The sequence below is a fragment of the Callospermophilus lateralis genome, chromosome 15, assembly GCF_048772815.1.
Source record: "Callospermophilus lateralis isolate mCalLat2 chromosome 15, mCalLat2.hap1, whole genome shotgun sequence".
Lineage (NCBI taxonomy): Eukaryota > Metazoa > Chordata > Mammalia > Rodentia > Sciuridae > Callospermophilus > Callospermophilus lateralis.
This window is the reverse complement of record NC_135319.1, coordinates 79,455,463-79,478,726: the sequence shown is the minus strand read 5'-3', so window position 1 is coordinate 79,478,726 and position 23,264 is coordinate 79,455,463. Positions and strand designations below refer to the sequence as shown.

The following is a 23,264-nucleotide window of genomic DNA, read 5'->3' as shown; positions in this document are numbered from 1 at the left end:
TTTCCTATCAGAATAATTTGGTTTTGCATTTTTTTTTAATGTAGTTTGTCAGGGAACACTAAACAATTAAGAAAGTTTCCATTCTGGTTTAATGGCAAGACAGGCTAGGACCAAACCCTGGAAAGCCTCAAATAACCTTAATAGTTTTACCACTAAAGCCTGAAGAGATTATTAGACTGTGAGCTCAGTTACTGGAAGAGATAGTATGTTTCATCTTCTTGCCTCTTTAAAACAAGACAGATCTAGCTTAGTGTGGGGTCCAATATAACTAAAGTTCTGTTGGGCACAGTGGCACATGCCTGAGTCCCAGAGGTTTAGGAGGCTGGGATAGGAGGATTACAAGGTCAAAGCCAGCCCCAGCAATGTAGCAAGACCCTGTCTCAAAATGAATTTTAGAAAAGGGCTGGGAATGTAGCTCAGTGGTTAAATGTCCCCTAGGTTCAAAAAATACAAAAACAAAAATTAAAGTTCTGTGATACTACTATCTGTAATGATCTAGTGGGCTGATGAACTCTGTGATCCTTCAGGCTCTTCTAATATTTTCCCAGTGTATGTGACCCTCAGAAGCACAAGGTTCTGGAAGGCAAGGATTAGGAATCTGCTGTTGTTCAAGACTCTCAATAATTCTTATGCCCACTAAAATGTGAAAAACACTGAAGTAAGTCTTGCCTAAGTATATCTGCTTTTCTAATATATTTTGAAGAATGCAACTTTGCGGGTACAGAGCCAGAGCTTCCTCTGAAGAGGTTCATCCACATGAACAGAACAAAACCCTCCTGAGGCATCAGATTGCAGAAAATTGGTGTGCTCACTGTAGGGTAGAAATTTATTGTGTATGCGTGTGTGTGTGTGTGTGTGTGTGTGTGTGTGTGTGTGTATGTGTGTGTTTTAATCTCCCACTCCGTCATGATGACAACTGGGTTATCAAAAATTTATGCAGGCCGGCGCAATGGCGCACGCCTGTAATCCCAGCGAATCTGGAGGCTGAGGCAGAAGGCTCCCGAGTTCAAAGCCAGCCTCAGCAATTTAGAGAGGCCCTAAGCAACTCAGATCCTGTCTCTAAATAAAATACAAAAAAGGGGCTGGGGATGTGGCTCCGGGGTTAAGTGGCCCTGAATTCAGTCCCCGGTACACTAATCAATTAATTATTTAATTCACGCGAGGGCAAGCCCAAGCCCGAAATGCCTGATTTCTGTCCAGGGCTAATCTGGTGGTCGTTCTCCCTTTCCCTTACTCTTCTTTCTCCAACAATGCGTATTGCAAAAAGCCCAAACTGGTCCCCTCCCGGGCTGCAGTACCTGCTAGCAGCTTCTCCTTCAACCGATTCAGCAGCTCGGCTGAAGTGGGCCCTTTGGGCTTGTGCACGGCGAACACGCCGCTAAGGGACAGCAGCTTAGTAGCCAAAGCGGCCTTGACGACCCTGGCTTCGCATCCGGTCCTAGCTGCGGCTGCAACCGCCATGGCTGCAGCCGTTGCTGCCGTGGTCGCCGCCGTTGTTGCGGCTGTTTCGGCACTTTCTGCAGTTTCAGGGGCTGGGTCTGTTTCTAAAGACGAAGACGACACCACGGCCGCCTCTGCAGCTGCCATACTTTGATGGCCCAGACCTGTTACCGGGAGGCGCATACTGATGACGCAACAAGATTGCGCTCGACAGCCCTCTTTCCCCAGCCGTGCGAACGCGCGGGGCCGCAAGGGCCTGTGGGAGTTGTAGTTCACGGCTCCCCCGCGCCGGCCAAGGGTTCGCAGAGGCGCCCCTGGGTTCGTTTTTCTCCTAGAATCCTTTCTGCTTCTTACAAGGGGTTAGTTGCGTGCCCCAGAGGTTATTTTCAGTTGCAATCCTAAAGTACCAAAACCCAAATACCAAATCTATGTTTTAGATGGAGGAACCTCTCCGTATCCCACCTGCACACCCTCGCCGGAACTAAAAGCATCCCGCATCAAAGAATAGAAAACCTGATGACCTTTGATGCGGCTTGTCAGGGTCCACGGCCGCCTAGGCTCACTGTTTCGTCCGATTTGCAATCAAGGTTTCGAATTAAAATACACCTATTGTAAGCCCAGTTAGAGCCAGGAACCTGTGCCTGGCTGTATCTCTATTGCCTCACGCCTAGTAGGAGCTTAAATAAATATTTGGAAATGAATAAGTGAATAGAATTCAATCCCACAAAGAAACTTATAGGCCGAGCCAATGGCAAATCATTCTGACCTATTTTGGTACCCCTCTTCTCCGTCTCCCCCACCTCCCCATTTCTTAACAATTTGAAGAGTTTCTGTACTAATTAATTCTTCGCTATGTTGCATTCTTCAGAACATTGTTAGGATGTGAAAAGCATTATTGAAATTCACAAAATTAAACTACATTCAATTTGAGAAATTCAAAGTTACTCAATTCAATTCAAAGTTACTCAATAAAATTCAAAGAGTATTATTCTGATGCTAGCACAGGCAAAATGGAGACAGACTCTTGCATTTTATTTCCGCTCCACACACTCACTAAATGCTGTACTGAATGTGGTGAGACAAATAAGTTTGTCTTCATTGTTTTCAACATTTTCTTACAGTCACTTTTTCATCACCCTCTTGGACCTTAGTATTTAGTATCCTAATGATGTCTCTTAGCTGCTCAGAATCACCAGTTAGGGGATCCCATTTGAATTTGCTGCCATTCATGCAATGAGTGCATGTCACAACAATTATTTTAAATATCATATTTCTTTCTTTCTATATTTTCATCCTTCCCCATTTCAACTAGAATATGAAATTCTAATTAAATCTTTATCTGGAAAATACAAAAATGTGAATATACTTTAATACCACAGAACTATACACTTAAAATGGTGAAAGTAGCAAATTATGTGCTGTATACAGTATATATTTTACCACAATTTTTAGAAAGGCAAAAAAAAAAATCTTTGAGGAAGTTTTTATAGGGTGGAAAGCTGCAACTCCTAGAAGGAAGCCTGGTATATTTGTGACCTATTTCAAAGCCTAAGCTAACTGAAAGATGAACATGTCACATGATTAGCGGATATCTGTGCCTGCATCAAGATTTTCTCCATTCCAGAATGTGACAGGACATAGAAGGGATGGATGACTACACCCTGGGAAGCAAGGGATATTTTGTCTCAGCCAAGATTTATGTGTTCTCCTCTTAGCTTGGAAGCAAAGAACCAGGGACTTTCATACAAGGTTTCTGGGTTAAACGATTATTTGGAGATTTGAAACACAGCCTTTCCCAATTGTCCAGACATCAGTAAGCTTCTCTAATTCTATGTGACTCTGGGGTGGGTATGTGAAGGGAGGGCAGAACTAGGGGAGACAAATAATGCTTAATTAAATTTGAATTTTCTACCAGCCCAAAGCAGAGTCTGAGTTAATTTGATTTAAAGAAAAAGAAATGGATTTTTCCCCATTTGATTTCTTGGATGCTAGGGCGAAATAAAATTAATTCTGCTCTGATAATCAAATACGTATTGTTGGCATCAGAAGCTCCAAGCTCTAATTTTTGAGATAACCGACATTTCTCACATAGAGCAAGCCTTAAATGCAGCGGCATTTTTACTTGATGCATACAAGTTAGGATTCTTTTGTTAGAAGCAACAGAAACCGATTCATACCAGCTTGGAAGGAGGTGGGAGGATTGATCAGAAATATACTAGAATACTACTCAGAACCTGAGAAGTTTCCCCGTCTCCCCCACCCCCACCTTTTTTGCTACACTCTTGTGTTTTCTTCTTTCTTCTCGGTTGCTTCTAATAGCTTTTCCTCTAATCCTCATTCCACATTGTTGGGTAAGACCGTCCTGTTTTGATCCACTTCCCAAAGTGTTCTGAATGAGGTTGCTACTGGCCACCTGTAGAACATCCCGCTGCATAACACTTTCCCATTCACCTGCCTGCTTTTTCTCCACAGTACCTCATCTGAAATACTACATATTTTGCTCATTTTGTTTAATGTCTGATTCCATCTACCAGAATATAAGCTCCATAAGAACAAGAATGTTCATTAATTGCAGAATCTCCAGGGTCCGAAATAGCCACAGATAGAACACTTAATGAGTATTTGTTAAGTAAAGTAAATGAGAGTCCCCAGAGAAATCTCCATAAAGGGTTTAGTTCCAGTTCCCAATAAAAGTGGAGTGCTGAACACATGAAATAATAGTTGTGTGTAATATATGAAATTTACCACACTTGGCTTCAAATGCCTTAATCTCGTATGTATGGCAAAGAGAATAAAATTACTCAATGCCGTGTAACAAGACTCCAACTTTCTAAATCAGCTTCCTTCCTCAGCCGCCCATGTGCCACTAAAGATTGTCCACCAGTAAGACTCAAACATCAGCAAGAGTCAAATCTACAGCTGCATTCCCAGAACACTTCTCTGATCCCTGACGCAGGCATATATGACTGGAAAAGCTGTTTTTCAACAGTCTTCTCCAAATTTTGTTCACCCATGGAACTTCCTATAGACAGTAGAATCAGTAGAACATGATGAGAATTTTGAGCTCCAAGCTCTAATTTCTTGAGATATATATATAGTTCATATATAGTTCAAGGCACAGAAAGGTATTCCTGATATCCAAGAAGAGAAAACTGAGGATGCTCAAGCCTGTGCCATAAACTTGAGAAAACCATAGTTTTTAAAAAGTTCAGAGAAAAGATAGATCCGTGTTCTATCTGCCCATAAAATTTGGAAGAGCTAGAAAATTATTTTTTTTAAAAAAAATCTTCTGTGCCTTTGAAATGAATCCCAATAGAGAAGAAAATGGTAAGGTAACTAAAGAAATTAGTGGTTTTCCAGTGGTTGGTTGCACAAGGAATTCTGCTATGAGCTGAGGGGTCTAAAAGAAACACACTGCAGAACCTTCAGGGTGAGTGTCTAGAAAGTTTAACTTTTTAAAATATAGATATCTGTAATGTTTTGGTTTTGACCCTACATGTCTTTTGTAATTAAGAAAAATAGTAGCAGTAAAGTAAAACTTAAATGCAAAGAACATTTTTTGGTTTTGTTTGTTTAAAAAGAAGGAACATAGATGATAAAATACTAATACCAGAAATCATCACAAACCCACAGGAGGTCAGAAAAGTCAACATCCAAATGACTTGGAAATGGAGAAAAAAAATCCAGGTATATTAAAAGAAAACAAAAATAAACTGTTTAAAAAAAGATCAAGAAAGAGATTTATTGCTTAAGGCTAGTAAGATAAAGGAAATGGATGAGAAAGATGAAGCAAAACTGTGATTGGCCTGTCTTCTCTATCAAGGAGAATAATTTTGGGGGTGGAAATGGAAAAAGCAAAGAATTGGAGGAGAGTAATGTTCATGGGGGTGCCAAGGAAAAGGCTCTCCCTGTGATACTGGAGGTTAGAGCTCCTGGTCTAGAAAATTCTATCTTGAGGTGGGGGCATATGAAAAGTTGCAAAAGAAATAGCTCAAGGGGACAAACTTTTGTTGAATATATGATATGCACTCACACTTAACATTGGCCTGGAAGTCTAGAGTAAATCTCAAGTTATGTTTGTGGAGACTCTGGAATATAATGGGTGCCAAAACTTCACCACAAGGTAGGTGGTAGTATTATTAATGTGATGATGATGATTATTATTTAACTAAAAAAGAAACTGACACTTAATGAGATTAGTTAATTTGATCAAGGCATAGAGTTTGTGGATATGTTGGGAGTCCCCAAGACCAACTTCAGGCTGGATTCACTAAAAAGACTCAACATTCAAAAAAGCTGCAATATTCATGGTTGAAGTTTATTATGGTGAACGATTAAAATTAACAAAAGGAAAAGTATGTGGAATTAAACCAGACACTAGTTTCCAGTTTCTTCTTCTAGTGGAGTTGTATATATGGAGCTTGATTCTCGTAACACTGAAGTGTGACAACATGTGTGAAGTGTTGCCAATCAGGGAAATTCATCTGAGCATTGGTTTTTATTTTAGTGCCTGCGTGACTAATCCTACTTGGCTACTCAGTCTCTGGCTCCACAGGTTAAACTGATGCAGTCTAGAATAGGTGCCTAATAATTTAGTACATTCTTATCAGGCAAGATATTCCAGGCATTCAGAAGTTGTCTCAGAGCCAATCTTTTCTTTGGAATGTGCAGGGATCAAGTTTCCCAAATTTGCTGGGTTAACTTTTTATAGCACAACAAACAATCTGGTACTGGAAATCCAAGACTTACTCCAAATTTTCCAGAGCCTGCAATAACCACTGCCAAAGATCTTGGAGGTATAATGGAGAATTTACTTCTGGAGTAAGTCCAGAGGACACCATTTGGCTAAATATTATTTCAATTTTCAAAAGTATTAAAGGCAGATATAGCAACTTGCATACAAGAAACCTGGGTAGGAGTCTAGAATAGGTGGCTAATAAGTTAGTTGTATAAAAAGGAGGTTGTGATTATAGAAAGTCAGAATGGGCTTATTAATTCAACAAACATTTAACAAGGCTCTACTCTGTGGAAAGCATCGAAAATTCAGCAGTAAGTAAACAATCTCAGTTTGTGCTCTTGTAGAGCAAAGTGCCTTGAGTTTCTATATGCCAGAGGTAAGTGACAGGCAAACTTTCTACCCTTAGAACTCCTTTTAATACAGATCCTCTTTGATAATTTGCTAGGCTAGAAAGTGAAAGATATTAGTATTTGCACTTAAGAAAGCCACTTGAGAAGGTTTACCATGATGTTCTTAAAAAGAGGGTGAAATGTGGGTATTGTAAGGAAAGGCAGATGGAATAACTTTGGAGAAAGGATACCATTTAATGGATTAATGTCACCCAAAAGAGAGATCTCTAGTGTTGTGTAATGGGCTGTTTCCTTACCACAAATTTGAGTATCACTGACGTGGATGAAGATATAGAAGTTATGTGTATGTCATTTGTCTTTGACAAAAGGTGGAATTTGGGGCTAGGGATGTGGCTCAAGTGGTAGCACGCTCGCCTGGCATGCGTGCGGCCCAGGTTCGAGCCTCAGCGCCACATACAAAGAAAGATGTTGTGTCCGCCGAAAACTAAAAAATAAATATTAAAAAAATTCTCTCTCTCTCTCCCTCTTTAAAAAAAACATAAAAAAAGGTGGAATTTGTATCTGACAAAAAGAGAGTAAATGCACTTGAGGACAGAAAGAGCTTCCAAAATGATAAATTCTGTGCAGTACCATGTTCCGTCCACAGTGATTGGCACAGTGACTCATTTAACCCCACACAGCTCATCTTACCCCCTGAGAAATATTACCATAAAGTAAAACTGAGTAAATTGAAGTCCAAAATGATTGAGCAGATTGCTGAAGGCTCAATGACTAACAGTTAGATTTGGTATGAGGATCACCTGAGTCCAAAGTTCATCATCTTAAAACCCACAGAGATAGACTGGAGTGCTAGGGTGAATTTAAATAAATTTCTATAGAGATAACCATTAGGTCCTGGAATATGAGTCCTAATACAGGTCATAGAAAACATAGTTTAGAATCAACCTAAATGAAGAAGCCTGGGGAATTCAGTCCAGAATGAGCCTTACACATGGGCTTGATGGGATATAGAGGGCCCAGCACGGCAGCTACAGTGATCTTGGAAGCAATGGTAGATTTATCATGTCTAGCTTGAGAGAATGTGACCAGGTCCTGATAACAGGGCAGTACTTCCTATGCCCGGTCTTTCCCTGTCTCAAGATTTCTTGTCCTCTGTCTCCTCAGTTTGATAACAGGACAATGTGATGAATTACCCCAGGAAGGTGTTTTCTGAACCAACTGAAACTGCTGCTTCTTGTAGGTCAAAAAATTTGCACACCTGTGAGTTCAATATAATATTAACACGTGACACTAGATTGAAGTGTATTCCTCTAGGGGCATTTGCATTTAGCCAAGGAATCCAAGAGACAATAGTCCAGATCAGGAAGGTGAGGTATTTGTGTACATGGAAACATTCCAAAGCTTGCCGAATCACTCTGTGCCCAACCTACATTTCCTCAACTGTGTGTTCCATACCAATACCTCTTATTGCACTGTCAACCCATGTCCACTCAAATAAACGAATGGTCCTATCTCAGCTGACTCATTGGCAATAGAGCTAGTCACTGGCCAGCACACAACCTCTCTTATCAGAAACCACACAGCATGCTTTCATATCAATGCAGTGTGTGCCCTCCCCCACCCCAACCTAGAAGCTCAGAGTAAAACAAATGTGACAAATTTAAAGGGCCAAGAGGTACAAAGAGGGGACACAATGCAGAAGGGCTAGGGGTGATAGAGCTATTTTACAATGTATAAAGAGGACTTGATTTTTTTTGCTTTTGAGGCCCAGATGAAACTGCTGTTATTACTCCTGAGTTCACAAAACATTCATGTGAAGAATGTAATTGATTCACAACCAAGTACAATGCTATCAAGGGATATTCAAGATGATTAATAACATCTCAAGTTAAACAGATGTATACATTATACATGTTGAAATTTTATTAAATTGCATTAATAGTAAAAATATTTACAATTTAATGTAAATTACATCTATGTGATTATATGTTAGCTTACAAATACAACAGAAACAGACTACTGGAATCATCATATGTTGTCTTTAAACACTACCAAAGAAATAGAATAAAATTGATTGTTTATATGTTAACATTCATTTGTTTAACAAATGTTTATTATGTACCTTCTGACTGATGGGTACATAAAGTTAACTTTCACATGGACTACTGCTGTAAATAGGGTCATTTTTATAAAGAGCTTGGAGAAAGTGCTATCAGTATCTATTTTTAAGCAGGCTCTGAGGAGTTGGAATATTTAAAACCATTCTATATTCACATTCCAAAGATAATGTACAAATTGTCTTCATTGATTAATCTGCACTCTCATAAGCCAGGGAAATGTCATTCTGTGACTTCAGTTTTCTTTAAGAGTTTAATAATGCTCTCCACTTGAGGAAGAGTTTAAGGCTGGCCTTAGAGGCAGGGGTGATGGATGTGACCCATTACCAGGTTGAATGAAAAGCCTCTTATTTAGCATGGAATAGGCCTGCAGGCTAACTGGGGGAGGAGGCTTAGCTCTATCATTTGTTATCTCGAAACTCCTGAAGCTTCAACCTTTCCTATTACCACTTAATTGAATTTAGAAAAGCATGATCTTTCTTCTTAATATTTCACTTGTTTTAAAAGTAAGATTGATTTTTGAGGGGAGGGGAGGCAGGATGGAGGTTTGAATATGTCCCTCCTCATCTGTGATTTGGTATCTATTCCACAGATGAAAACACATCTAAATGTTTTAGCCAATTTGGAAAATAAAAATGTGTTCTCATTCTTTGGAGTCAAAGCATATCTGCCTAAGTTTCTAGATTCTTGTGGTTAACCTAAAGTATGGAAACACATTTCAAAAAAAGCCAAGCTCGCATATGGATTCTAAAATTACTTTTTACTGTTTAAAATTGCATTGTATCTAGTACATTATATATTTATTGCTTTGTGGACTTTACAAAAGGACTTACAAGAATAAGGTCTGACCTACACCCACATCTTACATCCACAATAAATGTTATTGTTTTCCCTTTCTTTTCTATTTTGCTCTCATACTTTGGACATGTACTAATTAACCATGAACATCTGACCAGTCTTCTCTCCCAAAACAAAAATACTTCTCCTTCACAGAGTTTCCAAAGAGAGAGAATATAATACTTATTTGGTTCATTTGAGACCACACTGAAACTCAGTATTGCTGGTCTCTGGTCTGTTTCTTTATCTGTGTCATGAGCACTTCAAATTTATACTGGGTTTGTGAATTGGCTGTGACTCCTCCATCAATGGTTGAACTGATAAAATTTTACCTATTTTGCTATATTCTGCTATATCCCACTCAACAGATTTATCTTTGATAATAAATAACTATTCCCAGGGCACAATTCTGTTTTGTGCATTCTCTCTCTCTCTCTCTCTCTCTCTCTCTCTCTCTCTCTCTCTCTCTCTCTCTCCACCTGATAGTCATATCTATATCATTTTTGTAACTATTGAGATTCCGCTATCTATATTATGCAGTACATATTACATACCTTGTCAGAATTTTGAGCCACTGTGGCATTCACTAAGCTGCCAGTTTGTACAGTTCATCAAACAAAAGGCAAGGTACTCAGGAAGTTTTAGCCTTAATCCATTTCAGAGTTTTTAGCCAGTTTGTTTTGTTAAATGTAGGTATCTGATATTTATATATTTCATGTGCATAAACTCTGTTGCCTTCACTGCGAAGGCACCCTTATTTCACTCTGTAGCACATAAATGGCATTGAAAACAGCCCAGTGACCTAGCCTGTTTCCTTGTCTCCCACGCCCACGCACAGAGTTGGCCAGTGCACCCCTAGAACCTGCCTGCAGAGAATCACAACCGGCAGCCTGACCTCACCGCCATTTATCTTCCACCCATTTTAGGGGTCTGAAAGAAGGAATCCCCAGGGCACGTTCTCCCCTAGCCGCTGAGTCACCCTGTTAGCTTCTCTAGTCACACAACAAGAAGCCTGTGCTCTCACAGCTGGACTCTGGGGCCAGGGCCACTCTGCCACTGTTCCCTCAGATTTTTCCATGAAGGGTTCTTGCTTGTCACCAGTCAGCAGGGACTGGACCCCAGAAACTCTAGTGAGGTCGCACTCAAGGCAGAGGATGTTTTCCCAGCCAGGACACCTCTGGAAATAAGGAAATGACACGTGCAATCGAAATCTTAAATATATTATCATCAGGGGTTTGAGGAAAGAATTCTCTTAAAAGTGTTCATAAAATAACATTTTCTACTAGCAGCAGCATTTTGTCACCAGTTGCAATAATTGACTCCTTAAATGCATGACTTTCCTTCCCAGTCATGAATAAGCCAATTCCGATTCCTAGGTACATAAATTTTCCTGCATGTCTCTTCCAAGTACCAGATTATATGTCTGTATTCTGCCGAGAGAATAGCCCTGAGAGAATCTTATCACCTTGTATTATTCCCTGAAATACTCCACCACGGGAGGCTAAAGGACACGACTCTGGATGTTGTGGATAAATCACACCACTTAAAGGTATTGTCAGCATCTGCCACTAAGTCCTATGATCAGAATTATTGGCAGGTTCTCCGATATGCACATGCTTTATTTCTTTTTTCCTGAGAAATATAAATCAAAACTCAGAAAACATTTTTTTCTTCTTTTTAACCTCACAGGTCACTGGTTATTAATTGGTCCATTTAACATGCACCCAATATTCCTGCAAACCAAGACATTGTTCCAGTTTCTGGGTAGAGTATCCAGGGGCAGATATATCACCAAAGTGGCCCAATGCTCACAAGTTCAATATGAACAGGCCTAGAGAAGAAAAATCATCTATTCTGGGAATCATGGTGGCATGAATGGAAAATCAAACTGGTAACTTATTAATGTGGTTTAAATGTTACATTACTCCAAATGACCTAAACCAGTGTTTCTCAGATTACTGTGAAATAGTGTTTTGTTGTTGTTGTTTTAAATGCCCCATCTATTGCAGATGGATATTTTTTATATATAATGAAAATCAACTACTATTTAGGGGGGATTAAAATAAACTTTAACCGCCCCCCCAAAAAAATACAATGCCATGCTCATTGTTATACTCTGTTAAGTTGCTATAAAAGTTCCTAAGCACTTATTCTCAATTTCTATGTCATCAAAAAGTAATAACACACAGTTCACTGCTTGGTGCTGGTCTATAGATTAGACTTTTGCTTAAAGTAAAAAACTGACTGACCTAAGCCTTTTTTCCTTTGTGCTTTATATTTCCTTATGTGCTGAAGCATGTATTTTATACCCTATAATCAAACTGAGATTCAAACTTTTTCCGGGAAATCTTCCCTCAGAAGAGGAAACATAGTTCCTCTTTCATGCAGTGGCCAGTATCATCCAGCCTGGAGCTCCTATTTTCCTTTCCAGGGGTAGAATATTATTGTGGAATAAGCACAGTTTTCGTATGCAGACCTGGGTTTGAATCCCAGTCTCTCGTTATGAGCTGTGTGACCAGGGACAAGTTACTTAACCACTTTGAGCTTCCTGTCCTAATCTGTAAAATAGAATGGTCATGATGACTTCCTCTCAAGAGTGTTATGGAGATTCAATGCAAAAGTGCATAGAGTACATTTAGCATGACATAAACATGCAATGAATGGATCTATCGTTATTATAAATGGTAAACTAGGAGTTCGTTGAGGCTAGCTGTGTGTGGGGGGGGGTTACCTTTTCTTTGTATGCCCAGTTCTCAGCTCTGTTCCCAGTCACGTGTCACGGATGTAAAGAGGAAGGGAAAAGGAAGGAAGGGGAGAAGAAAAGGAGAAGGAAAAGAAAAGAAAAGAAAGCAAAGCAAAGCAAAGACAATGCCCATAGTGGTAAATTGAAGGGTTTTCTCCCTTCATCGTGTTTCAGAAAATGCTTCCGTATAACTTGCAGAAATTGGAATGGATGAGACGCAAGTTCCTTGGTTAGCTGTCTAGGGATTGAAGTGGGGATCACCATCTTTCACCACACCTCTGCCCTTGGACATGCTCTCGGTGGGTGGTACCCAGCATTGCACCAGCAGGCAGAGAGGTCCTGAGGCTGTGGTATTTGGGAAGTATTTAATGATGGGGTGAGAAAAAGATCCCATAGCTCAGGCTGGGGTTGCAGCTCAGTGGTAGAGCACTTGCCTAGCACATGTGATGCACTGGGTTCCATCCTCAGCACCACATTAAATAAATAAAATAAAGGTATTGTGTCTATCTACAACTTAAAAAAAAAAATGGGGAAAAAAAGATTCCATAGCTCAACATCATCTAGAAAACTAGAAACTGTCCATAGCTTCAAAAGGAGACATAGTTACCAGGGTTTGTTTGTTTGTGAACAAATATAGTGTCAGTGATTTCTAATGTGTAACTTACGGGCAGGATCATTATTCAGAAGGCTGATCTACCAGAGCCAAGCTTGCTCTGCAGACAGAGCAGCATGAGAGGCCAAGCAAGGTTATTTATCACCTGGCACTGTTCAGAATTGCTGAAGAGGAAGCAGAGTAGTATTCCTTTTTATAGATGATGTCAGTTCTTTTTCTGTGTGTTATTGGAACATGAAATTTTCTTAAAAGTTGTTAACTGGCCACAGATGCAATAGGAAATGAGGCTGGTCTTTGGCCTTTTGTGATTACAGTAATAAAACCTGTAACTGGGTATTAATGTTCAATGATTCATTTTAAGACTACAAACCTTTTCTTTACTCTTCTTTGGAAGGGAAGAATTGCCACAGGAGAAACGATGTTCTGTTCTCTTCCACAGAAGAATCATATTTGGATTTTTAAAGTCCCTAGAAATATATAACACAATGCTCTTTTTCTTACACTTAAGTAAAAAAGCTTTCCCGTGATTTTTTTTTTTAAAACTACTTAACTTGCTATGTCCTGTAAGAGAAAGATTTCAGTTTTTACTGAGGTTAAAGTAAAATATTCATCTGGTAGCAATAATCAAAGCTCTGTGCTGTGAGAATACTTAGTATGGTAATTACTTCTATGGATAGAATTGATAATGACCGCTATTCTCTGAAGTAATTCTCTTTTATTTCTAGGGATGAGTAAAAGAAAATATGTGGGTTCACCGGTGCACTAAGAAATCAGTCTTCAGACCCACGAGGTAGTCTAATTTTCATTATAGTGAATTTAGGAAGTATCTTTAGCATCCTCTAACTATGAGTTTTTAAAAATTAATTATTCAATTGGATAAATTTCTCTAACTGAAATCCAAGAGGAAGTTAAATCCTGGAAGCTGATAAATTCAAGGCCTTTATTAATAAAGGCCTTTTCCCTTATGATGCTTTGAACATTTGTAAGCATCAGAATTCTGTGTGTATCATCAGTAATGTACATTGTAATGTCTTGCCTTGCCTATCTGCACGGTTCAGCCCATTATGACAAGATAGCAGGCAGAGTCTGACATTAGAAGAATCAGACCGCCCAGGGGAAAATGAATGAAATACATTTTACAGTCCCTTGATTTCCTCCTAACTCAGTGGGGGCTTTGATTCCGGTTTTAAATTTATAAGATTTATTATCCATTCCCCTTGCAATAAAAATATGCTCATTTTTCAAGTAGTAATAATCTAATTAAGAATTGAGGAAGGAATTACTGAGACACAGCAGAATGTAGACCTTTAAGGGCTTTCAAAAAATTATCAAAACAAACAACTGGTTATTTGTTCTGGCAGGATATAAGAAAGAAAAACAATCTCTGTAGTTATCTTTCTTTGTCAGTGATAAACAAAAATGGAGATGAGAACCAACCCTGACACCTACACACCATTGGTAGTGAGTGGTTTGTTTTATGAAAACCTTAGCACAACTTGGCTCTGTATTGAAACTATGATGAGCCCCAGATGTGTTTCTTAAGTTGTTTAAGAAAGCAATGTCCAAGGTTTAACAGCACCTTGCAATTTGTAAATGATATCTGGAGACACCCAGATCACTCCCTCTGGATGTCCCAGTGACCCTCTCCTGACCTTTGGTCCAGATTTAAACCTTCAAAAATGAGACAAAATCAAGGTGATTTCTCCTGGTTCATTAGAAGACCCAAACTACTCTCTCTTTCTTCATTGCCTTCTACCCCTCTGAGGGCTGTCCCTGGCTCATTCATTGCCCCAGTCAGCGGAAGTGCCACCATAAAGCGCTCACGTTCACGCATTTGGTTCTTTTGCAAGCTCTGCTGGCAAGGCCCGGGAGAACAGTGAGGCTGCATGTTTTGTGTTTCTCTCCAGGACTGACTGCCTCACATGCCTTCGTTTTAGGAACTATTGTCTTCTTATTTCTCCTAGTGCCCCATTAAACTCTTTCCTTTGGATCTTCATTTATACTAAGGTTCACGTAACCAACAACAGCCTAAATCAATGGTTCCTGCCAGTGTACATCAGAATCACATGGGTAGGAGAGAGTCACATGGCTGGTCCTGGTCCAGACTTAATGAATCAGAGTCACTAAGGGGGCAAGCAAGAATTTTGACTTTTAAAAGGCCCAAGGGCATTCCTGAGAATTACTGATCTTTCATTAGAATCTACATTATAATAGGCTCAAAACCTGCGACTTAACCAGTATGATCAACTGAAGAATTTTTAGTAGTGATGGAAGAGAACTACAGAAAGCTGAGAATTCCTGGAACACAGTGGGTGGAGGGCTTTGGCTCCAAATTCCTTGTCTTTAACAATTTCTTTTTTCAACAATATTTTTTTCCCTGACTAAAAACTGCATGCTCATTGCAGGAAATGTGAAGAAGAAAGTGAGAACTATATAATATACAGAACTCCACATTTCAGATAATTTTTTTGCAGTCTTTTCTAGAGGATTCTTTTCATTCTTTTTTTTTTTTTTAATAATATAGGTATTTTCATACTATTTTATGCCGGTCAGCACTCATTTTGTTCTACAAATGTAGAGTTTTTATCTTCTCCCCCCGCCCACACACACACTATCTAACACTGCCCCTAATGTTTTATGTACTCAATAGATAAATGGAGACTGAATACATTTGGTGACCTAGTTTTGACTCTTTTCTGAGCATTTGTGGAAACATAGTAACAAATACTGTAATGATGTCTATTCCTTGCTTTCTCGGTCAGCTTCAAAAGGTATTTTAGGATAATTATGAAAGAAAATGTAAAATGGAATTATTAAGTACAATTCAAATAGCTCTTTGATCTTTCAACATAACGAAATGGCAATTTTTAAATTTAAAAAATCATCTTCTAAGGAGTAAGACTTCAGTTTCTAAATTTCTTTCTCAATGGATCACTTTAAATGCCATTCAGCAGCTGGCACAGTCAGGATTAGGTTTGGTTGTGTGTATCAGTAAACCCAGAATAGTGACTTCAACAAGAAAAAGTGCAGGCATAGCCATTGCTGGTATGGTGATTTCATGGCCAGAGACAAACTCCTTTCTCATCTGCTCTACTTTTCTTTTGTGTGCTTGTCTTCCATCCCTAAAGTTGCTTATAGTCCGTGAAAGCTGCCAGAGTGCCGCACTTTACAACCATATTCCATGCGGGAAAGAAGAGGGAAAAGGAAGGATAAAGAGAGCACTTTGCCTGTAGGTTTTGGATAGGCAACCAGCAATCTCATCTATTGCAAATTATGTCACTCAACAAATAAGATGCTTTTGGTGGCAGATGATAGAATACCTATCAATAAGTGGTTATGCAACACATTTTATCCTACAAAGGGGATCAGGATGGTTTGAGGTTAGCTCAGCAGTACAAGGATATTATCCAGGTTCACTTACCTTCCATCTTTCTGTTATGCCAGTTATAGGGTATTAATAACATCTTTATGATCAAAAGAAAGACCAAAGTCTGCATCATATCCTCATATTCTAGCTTCCAAGCAGCAGCAGGGACAAGTCCTCATTTGTGTGGAGGTCCTCAACAGACTGGGCCTCATGTGCCCACACTTAAACCAATTATTAGAAAGAATGACAGAACAGAGCCTGGCGGTGGTGCATGCCTGTAGGCAGGAGGATTGCCAAGTTTGAGGCCAATCTCAGCAACTCAGTGAGGCCCTAAGCAACATAGCAAGACCCTGTCTCAAAATAAAAAAAAATAGAAAGGGCTGGGGATGTGGCTTGGTGGTTAAGTGCCTCTGGATTTGATCCCAGGTATCCAAAAAAAAAAAAGCTGATTTAGAGTGAGGAATCAGCAGTTTCCTCCCAGGATGAGTACATGGGAAGGTAAGTGGACCAAATTAGAGCTCAGCAACCAAGGAAGAAAGGAGGCAGTGAGCGGGTGGGACGAGTGGTGGTTGGACAGACGCTAGTACATTTGCTACATCTTTTCTGTTTTATAAAATACACAGATTCAAGAACCATCACATAATTTTCATTTCTCCCATGTAGATGAAAAAAAAAAGGCATTTTCATTAGAGGTTACATTTAAACTGCAAAGGACTTTAACTGGTCAAGGTAAAGTATCCTTTTCTCCTCATAACGTTGTGTGTGTCCAGAGAAAGCAATCTGGTCTCCTATATTGAAGGCTGAAACTTCCTTAGCTTCAAGAAGAACATGTGAGCTGAATTCTCTCAAAACCCGGACCCACAGGAGTTTTAGACCAAACTTATCCTGGATGGAGGAAGAAGGTGTATCTAGGGTTTGAGGAAGAGACAAGAGAATCAGCATGGGAAGTTCAATCTCTTGAGACTGAGGACTTGGGTAGGGTGTGGTGGCAAGTTCTACAGGGTGTGAGGCCCATCCCCACCCAACCCTCTGGAGATCACTGGCCATTTGAGGACTGTCCAGCATTGAAGTCTATATGGAGACTGAAGCCCCAGCGCTGTGGCCTGGAGAGCAGACTCTGACCAATGGAAACTTCTGTGGCCGCCTCTCGGAGCCCACCCAAAGCATGGGTACCAGTAGCAGAGCATGTAAATGAAGAAGCATCAGAAAGTCTGGCCTTATACAATCAGGACCCCACTCACTTTCCCAGTGTCCAGTGAATTCTTGGATTGTTATACTCCAGTAGAGACAGGGAGAGTCTTAGAGTGGACAAGGACTAATAGTATCTGCCCGCTATTCATTCATGCTTACTAACAAAAGTACTGTTATTCCAACTCTTTCTCCCAGTCTGTTAATGAGAACAGGAAGAGGTCATCGAGAGGCACTTCTGGAAAAGTTCCTGTGCTTCCTGGGCTTCTGGCTGGGAATGAGGAAATCGTGTCTACAAATCCAGCAGATATGTGTTAACCTCCAGGATGGGAAACCACTCACTAAAGTTGCAAAACAAAAGTATAAAAAGGCTCCAGTTCTGAGGACTTCCTGGAGCAACCATTGCCAGCTTAGGGCTACTTTCATGGAGACTTTTACACGAGAAATTAATCCTCATCACTTTTAGCATTATAGTTGGGTCTCTGTTACTAGCAGAGGCATTAACCACCTCACCAGTTTATATAATTCTCACAACAACCTTGGAACTATCATTATGACTGATCCCATTTTTTCATATGTTGCGGGACTGATAAACCATGGATTCTGAAGTCAAGCATAGTTTTATCCATCTCTAAAGCATATACTTTTTACTATCAAGCTACCTGATACCTCAAGCTGGGATAGACACATTTATCAAAGAGAGGGATGAATGTAGATACCAGGGCAAAAGTCAGGTAACCAGAAACCAGTGAGAAGAACTCTTGGAAGGGTATGTGTGTGTGCATGCACGTGTGTGTGTGTGTGTGTGTGTGTGCACTAAGCTTCAATAAGTACAATCACCCTGATAAGGTTGCCACATCTATTTCCTATATTTTTTAAGATCTGATCATTGCACTTAAGATATTTCTTAGCTTGAAACCTCAAGTCAAAATTTAAAATATGCTTAGCAGTTAGTCTGCTAATTAAGTTAATTTAGATGCCAGTCCTGATAAGTCTAATCCTGAAGAAGAAATTTTGATCTGAATTAACTAGTTTAATTGTCTGCGAAGTTCAAATTGACCAAATAATTGCAAGTTAATCCTTTCATTTAATGCTGGGCACAGCCTCTTGCTTTGATTGGAAATGGGCCATTTGTATTCTTGGAGTTCTTTGCTTCTATGTAACAGGTATGACTCCTTTCACCAGCTAAGGGTGTAAATGTCCAGGGGCACTTGGAAATGTAAGGAGACTTCTGTTTTTTCAGATGGGCAATTTATTGGCATCCAGTGAGTAGAAGTCAGGTACACTGCTAAATGTACAGAATATCCCCCTCCAATGGAAATCTATCCAGGCCCCAAATGCCAACAGTTGTTGCTACTGAGAAACTGGGCTCTAGTCAAAAAGGACTTAGTGAGAGAATAATTGGGTACTTTAAATTGTTAATGACAGTCCAATTGGTTATTCCAAGATCCAAAGTCATACTTAAATTTGTCCTATTGAGGAATGGGGTCGTAGCTCAGTGGTAGATTGAGTAGTTGCTTAGCATGCACAAGGCTCTGGGTTCTATCCTCAGCATCACAATAAGTACATAAATAAAAGTGTCCTGTTGATTCATCAAATGAAGCAGGTAATTGATCATATTCAATTTCACTTTTCCATTGCAGACATAGCCAAAAAGTAGAGCTGATAGGTTTCTAAAATCCTTTATCTTTTCTGTTTCCAGTCTGTGTTTACCGGAAGGTCATTAAGTTGCTTTGCTTTTGAAGTGCATTTATTACTTCAAGATCTAGTGGTCTATTTAGTCTTTCTTAATGCTGTCTAGTGAAACATTAATGAGATGCTCACGCGTAGTCATAGAATTTGTCTGATTACTTCATTAATTTTTAATGAGCTTTCTGCTTACACTTCAGGATGTCAACATAGAAATTGGATAATGTAATTCTTTTTGGGTGGAGTGCCCCTAAATTTTGCTCTAAATTATTAATCATGTAGGCTGGGGACATTGAAAAGTCTTTTTTCTCATAAATTTAAATCTTTGACTACATAATTTCTATCAATAAATTCTATTCCCAGAAATTTCTTTTAATCAATTTTTTTTGTGTATGTGGCTGAAAACATCCAATTTTCTTCAAAATGCAGACTTTAGAATTTAAAACCTGAGAAACTGAAGTTCATTACACAATTCAACCTTGAGGCTACTGACAGGAAACATTATAATCATATCAGTTTCTTACAAACAAAGGTGAGTCATTGTTTTTAAATATTAATTTATGATTTTAAGAATCAAGGTAATATTTCTAGTTCAATATATTTACGTGCCTAGGTCATCTGAGTGTATACATATTATTTTAAAATTCTTATCATATGGATTTTGGGCAGAAATTTTCATAAATATTCTACTAGTTTTGCAACTATTGAATAATCTAAGTCCCAGGGTAGCAATGATTATAAGATTCCTCAGCCAGTAAGGTTTTTTTTTTAACCCCTGGGAACACCTCAGTACAAAAAAGAGGTTAAATCAGTTGTTCCAGTCAATAAATCTAGAACTTCTGCATCCCAGCTCTTTTCCAAGAGTGATAGCAACCATTTCTTTCCAAGAGAGCAGGATAATAGTGAAAATCAGACTGTAAAGGACTATAAAGACCTTTACATAATCCTGACTCTACCCAGGCGGATTACCCCATGCCAAAATGACAAACTAATTCCTGTCGATTCGTGGGAGCTGTAAATCAATTCACGCTCTGTGTTCCTGTGCTTAGCCTAGCATCATTATAAAACAGTACAAAGGAAGCATCCGTCGGAATTAATCAGCCACGGCTCGTCAACACAGGAGTGCAGTCCGGGTGACCAGTACTCGCAGCCTCTGCTAATCCAGTCATCATTGCTCTCAGCCGAAACCAATCGGTCTGACGGTGAGCCCTCTGCAGCACCACGCTACAGCAAGGCCTCCAGGAAACCCAACAAGTTGTCCCTCCCGGCCATGTGGATTCAATTGTTGGGGATGGAGGATGGCATCATGGCACTGTCTGCTGACTCTGCTGAGAGACAGGAGATCAAGATCAATGGAGATCAAGATACCAGCTTTATTGCTACTCAAGCCAGGCTACAAGAAGCTGCTTGAGCCCAACATGAAGTCAGGCTTCCCGTTCCCCTTTCCTGAGCCCTAGACAGATGCACCCCTGAGAGCAAGCCCTCTGCTGGGATGGGGCTTGTCACAAAGCCTGTCACCAGGTGCCCTGTGTGACTGAAACATGGGTGTCAGTCACTCAGGACTCTTCTAGAAATTCTACCACTGGAAGGAGTCAGAGACGGAAGGAAGGCAGAGCCTTATCCAAAACTTCCAAGAGCCCGGAAGTTTCTAGCTCATGGGCTACGACTGAAAAACCAGAGGAGAAGATGACCCACCTCCCCACACTTCTCATCGCTTTCCAAAATGAGGGACTCAGGCTTTCAGTTCTTAGTAGACTTTAGGCACAGAAACAGAAATAGCCCTTATCAGTAAAACTGACTGTTTTTAAGATCATTTGAAAGGCACCATTGAATTGATGGCTCAGACAGAGCTGGATAAAGAAATTCATCAATCACTGCTTTTTTTGTGAGGATGGCCAGATTCTATCAATCTGAATTACCGAGTAAATCTACAGTGTCTCTTGCCTTTGATGACAAAGACTAAACACTTACATAACAGTAAGGTAAAGGTAAGTTGGAGGGCTGGGGCTGTAGCTCAGTGGCAGAGCACTTGCCTCGCACATGTGAGGCACTGGGTTCGATCCTCAGCACCACATAAAAATAAACAAACAAAATAAAGATATTGTGTCCAGGTCTAACTAAAAAAAAGTTGGAAGTGATTTCAAACAGTGGTTCTCAAACCTGCACGTTAGAATCCCCAGGAGGTTTAAAAAGTAAATATTAAAGGTCATCCCCATTCCCAGGGATGACCTAAGGTGTGGGTGGCCCAAACATCTGCATTCGAAGATTCAGGGTCTCCTAACTTGCAAAAGGGTTCCTCCTGGCAGGTACAGCCCCAGCTTGGCTCAGGCTGTTCCCCACTCCCTCCTCAGCTGGCCCTCTCTGATCAGTACCACAGGGAGGCAGGTTCCACCTAAGTCCTCTTAGGATTCTGAGGCCCAGAGAATTGACTTAAAATAGATTAATAGGAGAAGAACATACAAATGTATTACATAGACTTGTACATGGCATGGGAGAACTCAAGAGTAAACAAAGACCCCGAAAGTTGTTGCAGTCGATCACTTAATAGTGAACCGCACAAGGATAATAAACTGTGCAATGTGACAAGGCAAAGGAACTCGGGCTAGGGTAGTTAATCTGGTGAAGTAACCAGGAGGATGAGAGTTAGATTAATGAGGTTGGTTTTGTGTGGATTTCCCTGGGCTTCCACTTGCTGTCCTTGATAATAAAATGCTGTTCCTTTTGGTGTTGGGAAGGACATCACTCATATGAGGATTTCTTCTCTTGCTTTTAAGAAACAGAATCTGCTCAGAGTGCTCTTCTTGCATCTGCTATTTTTTTAAGTGCTTTTAAAATAGCCATTACGCCAGAGCCCTGTATTTGGGGTTGCATGCTTTTAATTTGTTCAGTACGAAATTGCATGAATATTCACAGCAGCCTTCTCCCCAGGCCCTACTCCATGATGCTGAAAGTAAAGCTTTGAGCTCTTGAGGAAGCCCAGAGTCGGAGGGAAACGGAACCGAGTGGAGTCGTGAAAGTACTGAGTTTGAAGCAGCGGACCCGGGAGCTGAGCTGACCCTTCCACACTGTGGAACGTCAGAGACTTCTGCTCCCTGGGTCTCTGTCTCCTCCTTTGATAAATATTGAACCACTAACATCCTCTGAAAACTTTTCAGTCCTCTTTTCATGCTTCAGTGGGATTAATGTACAATATCTTTGTTAGTCAGAAATAAACTTGTCATTCTATTTAGCCACCCCAATACAAAAATATACAACCCCCTGATGCCACGCAGAACACTTGACCTTATGTTTCCCAGGTTAATATCACAAATAAAGATCACACTGAGATTTGATCCTGCATATATTCTTCGGTTCCACGTGGTAACTATTAGTTTTTTCATAATATACCTCCCTCCCTACTTATCAAGAAACCGATTTTTTTTTTTTTGCTAAGTAAACAATGCCTCAATGAGTGTATTTTTATATAATACTTTCCCCCAGCACTTTGTATTGCAGATAGAGCTAATGTCATACTGAGTGGAATTATCCTTCAAGCACAGTTCAGAAAATCCCTCCGGCCTCACCCCATCCAACTTCCAACCCTGGGACCTCATTCAGTTGTGATTATATTATTTGTTCATTGAAACAGTATTTACTGCTAGATGCTAGTGATACAGGGTGGACAAGACAATCATGGTTCCTATCTTTATGGAACTTACCTACTTAGACAAGTGAGAGGGAAAGGAGAGGATCTAGTCATTGCAAGTTAAAATACTATGAAGGAAAAATGAGCTACTGAGATAAAGATAAATAGAAGTGGGTGGTCACCAAGGAAGTTCTCTCCAAGGTGATATTTAAGCTGAACTAAGAATCGGGAGTAGCTAGATATGCTATTATGGGTAGAACATATAAATTAAAGGAAAGTGCATATACAAAGGGCCTGTGGCGGGAAATGTTTTTAGATAGAGAAACTGAAAGAAAACCAGTGAAGCTAGAACTGAGGGACCAGTGAAGGGAAAGGAAGGATTCCATAGTAAAATGCTTTGTGACCACTGTAAAATGTTAGAGTTTTATTCTCAGTAAAATATACGCTTTTCAGCAGTGGCCAAGTGACCATATTTATTTGAAGAACACTTTTACTGTGGAGTGAAGAAAGGATTAGGGAGGGAAGTGTGGACATGGGGAGACCAGTTAGAAGGCCAC

The 23,264-nt window shown here is 39.9% G+C and overlaps 1 protein-coding gene across 1 annotated transcript in view; it reads right to left on the bottom strand.

Moving 5' to 3' along the window:
• The window catches only part of Trub1 (TruB pseudouridine synthase family member 1), a 28,842-nt gene extending 27,241 nt beyond the window's left edge, over positions 1-1,601 (bottom strand). The window contains exon 1 of the mRNA XM_076834458.1: positions 1,299-1,601. Coding sequence (XP_076690573.1) covers positions 1,299-1,587 — 289 coding nt within the window. The 5' untranslated portion in view covers positions 1,588-1,601. The remainder of the gene's footprint in view (positions 1-1,298) is intronic.
• Positions 1,602-23,264: the final 21,663 nt, after the last annotated feature.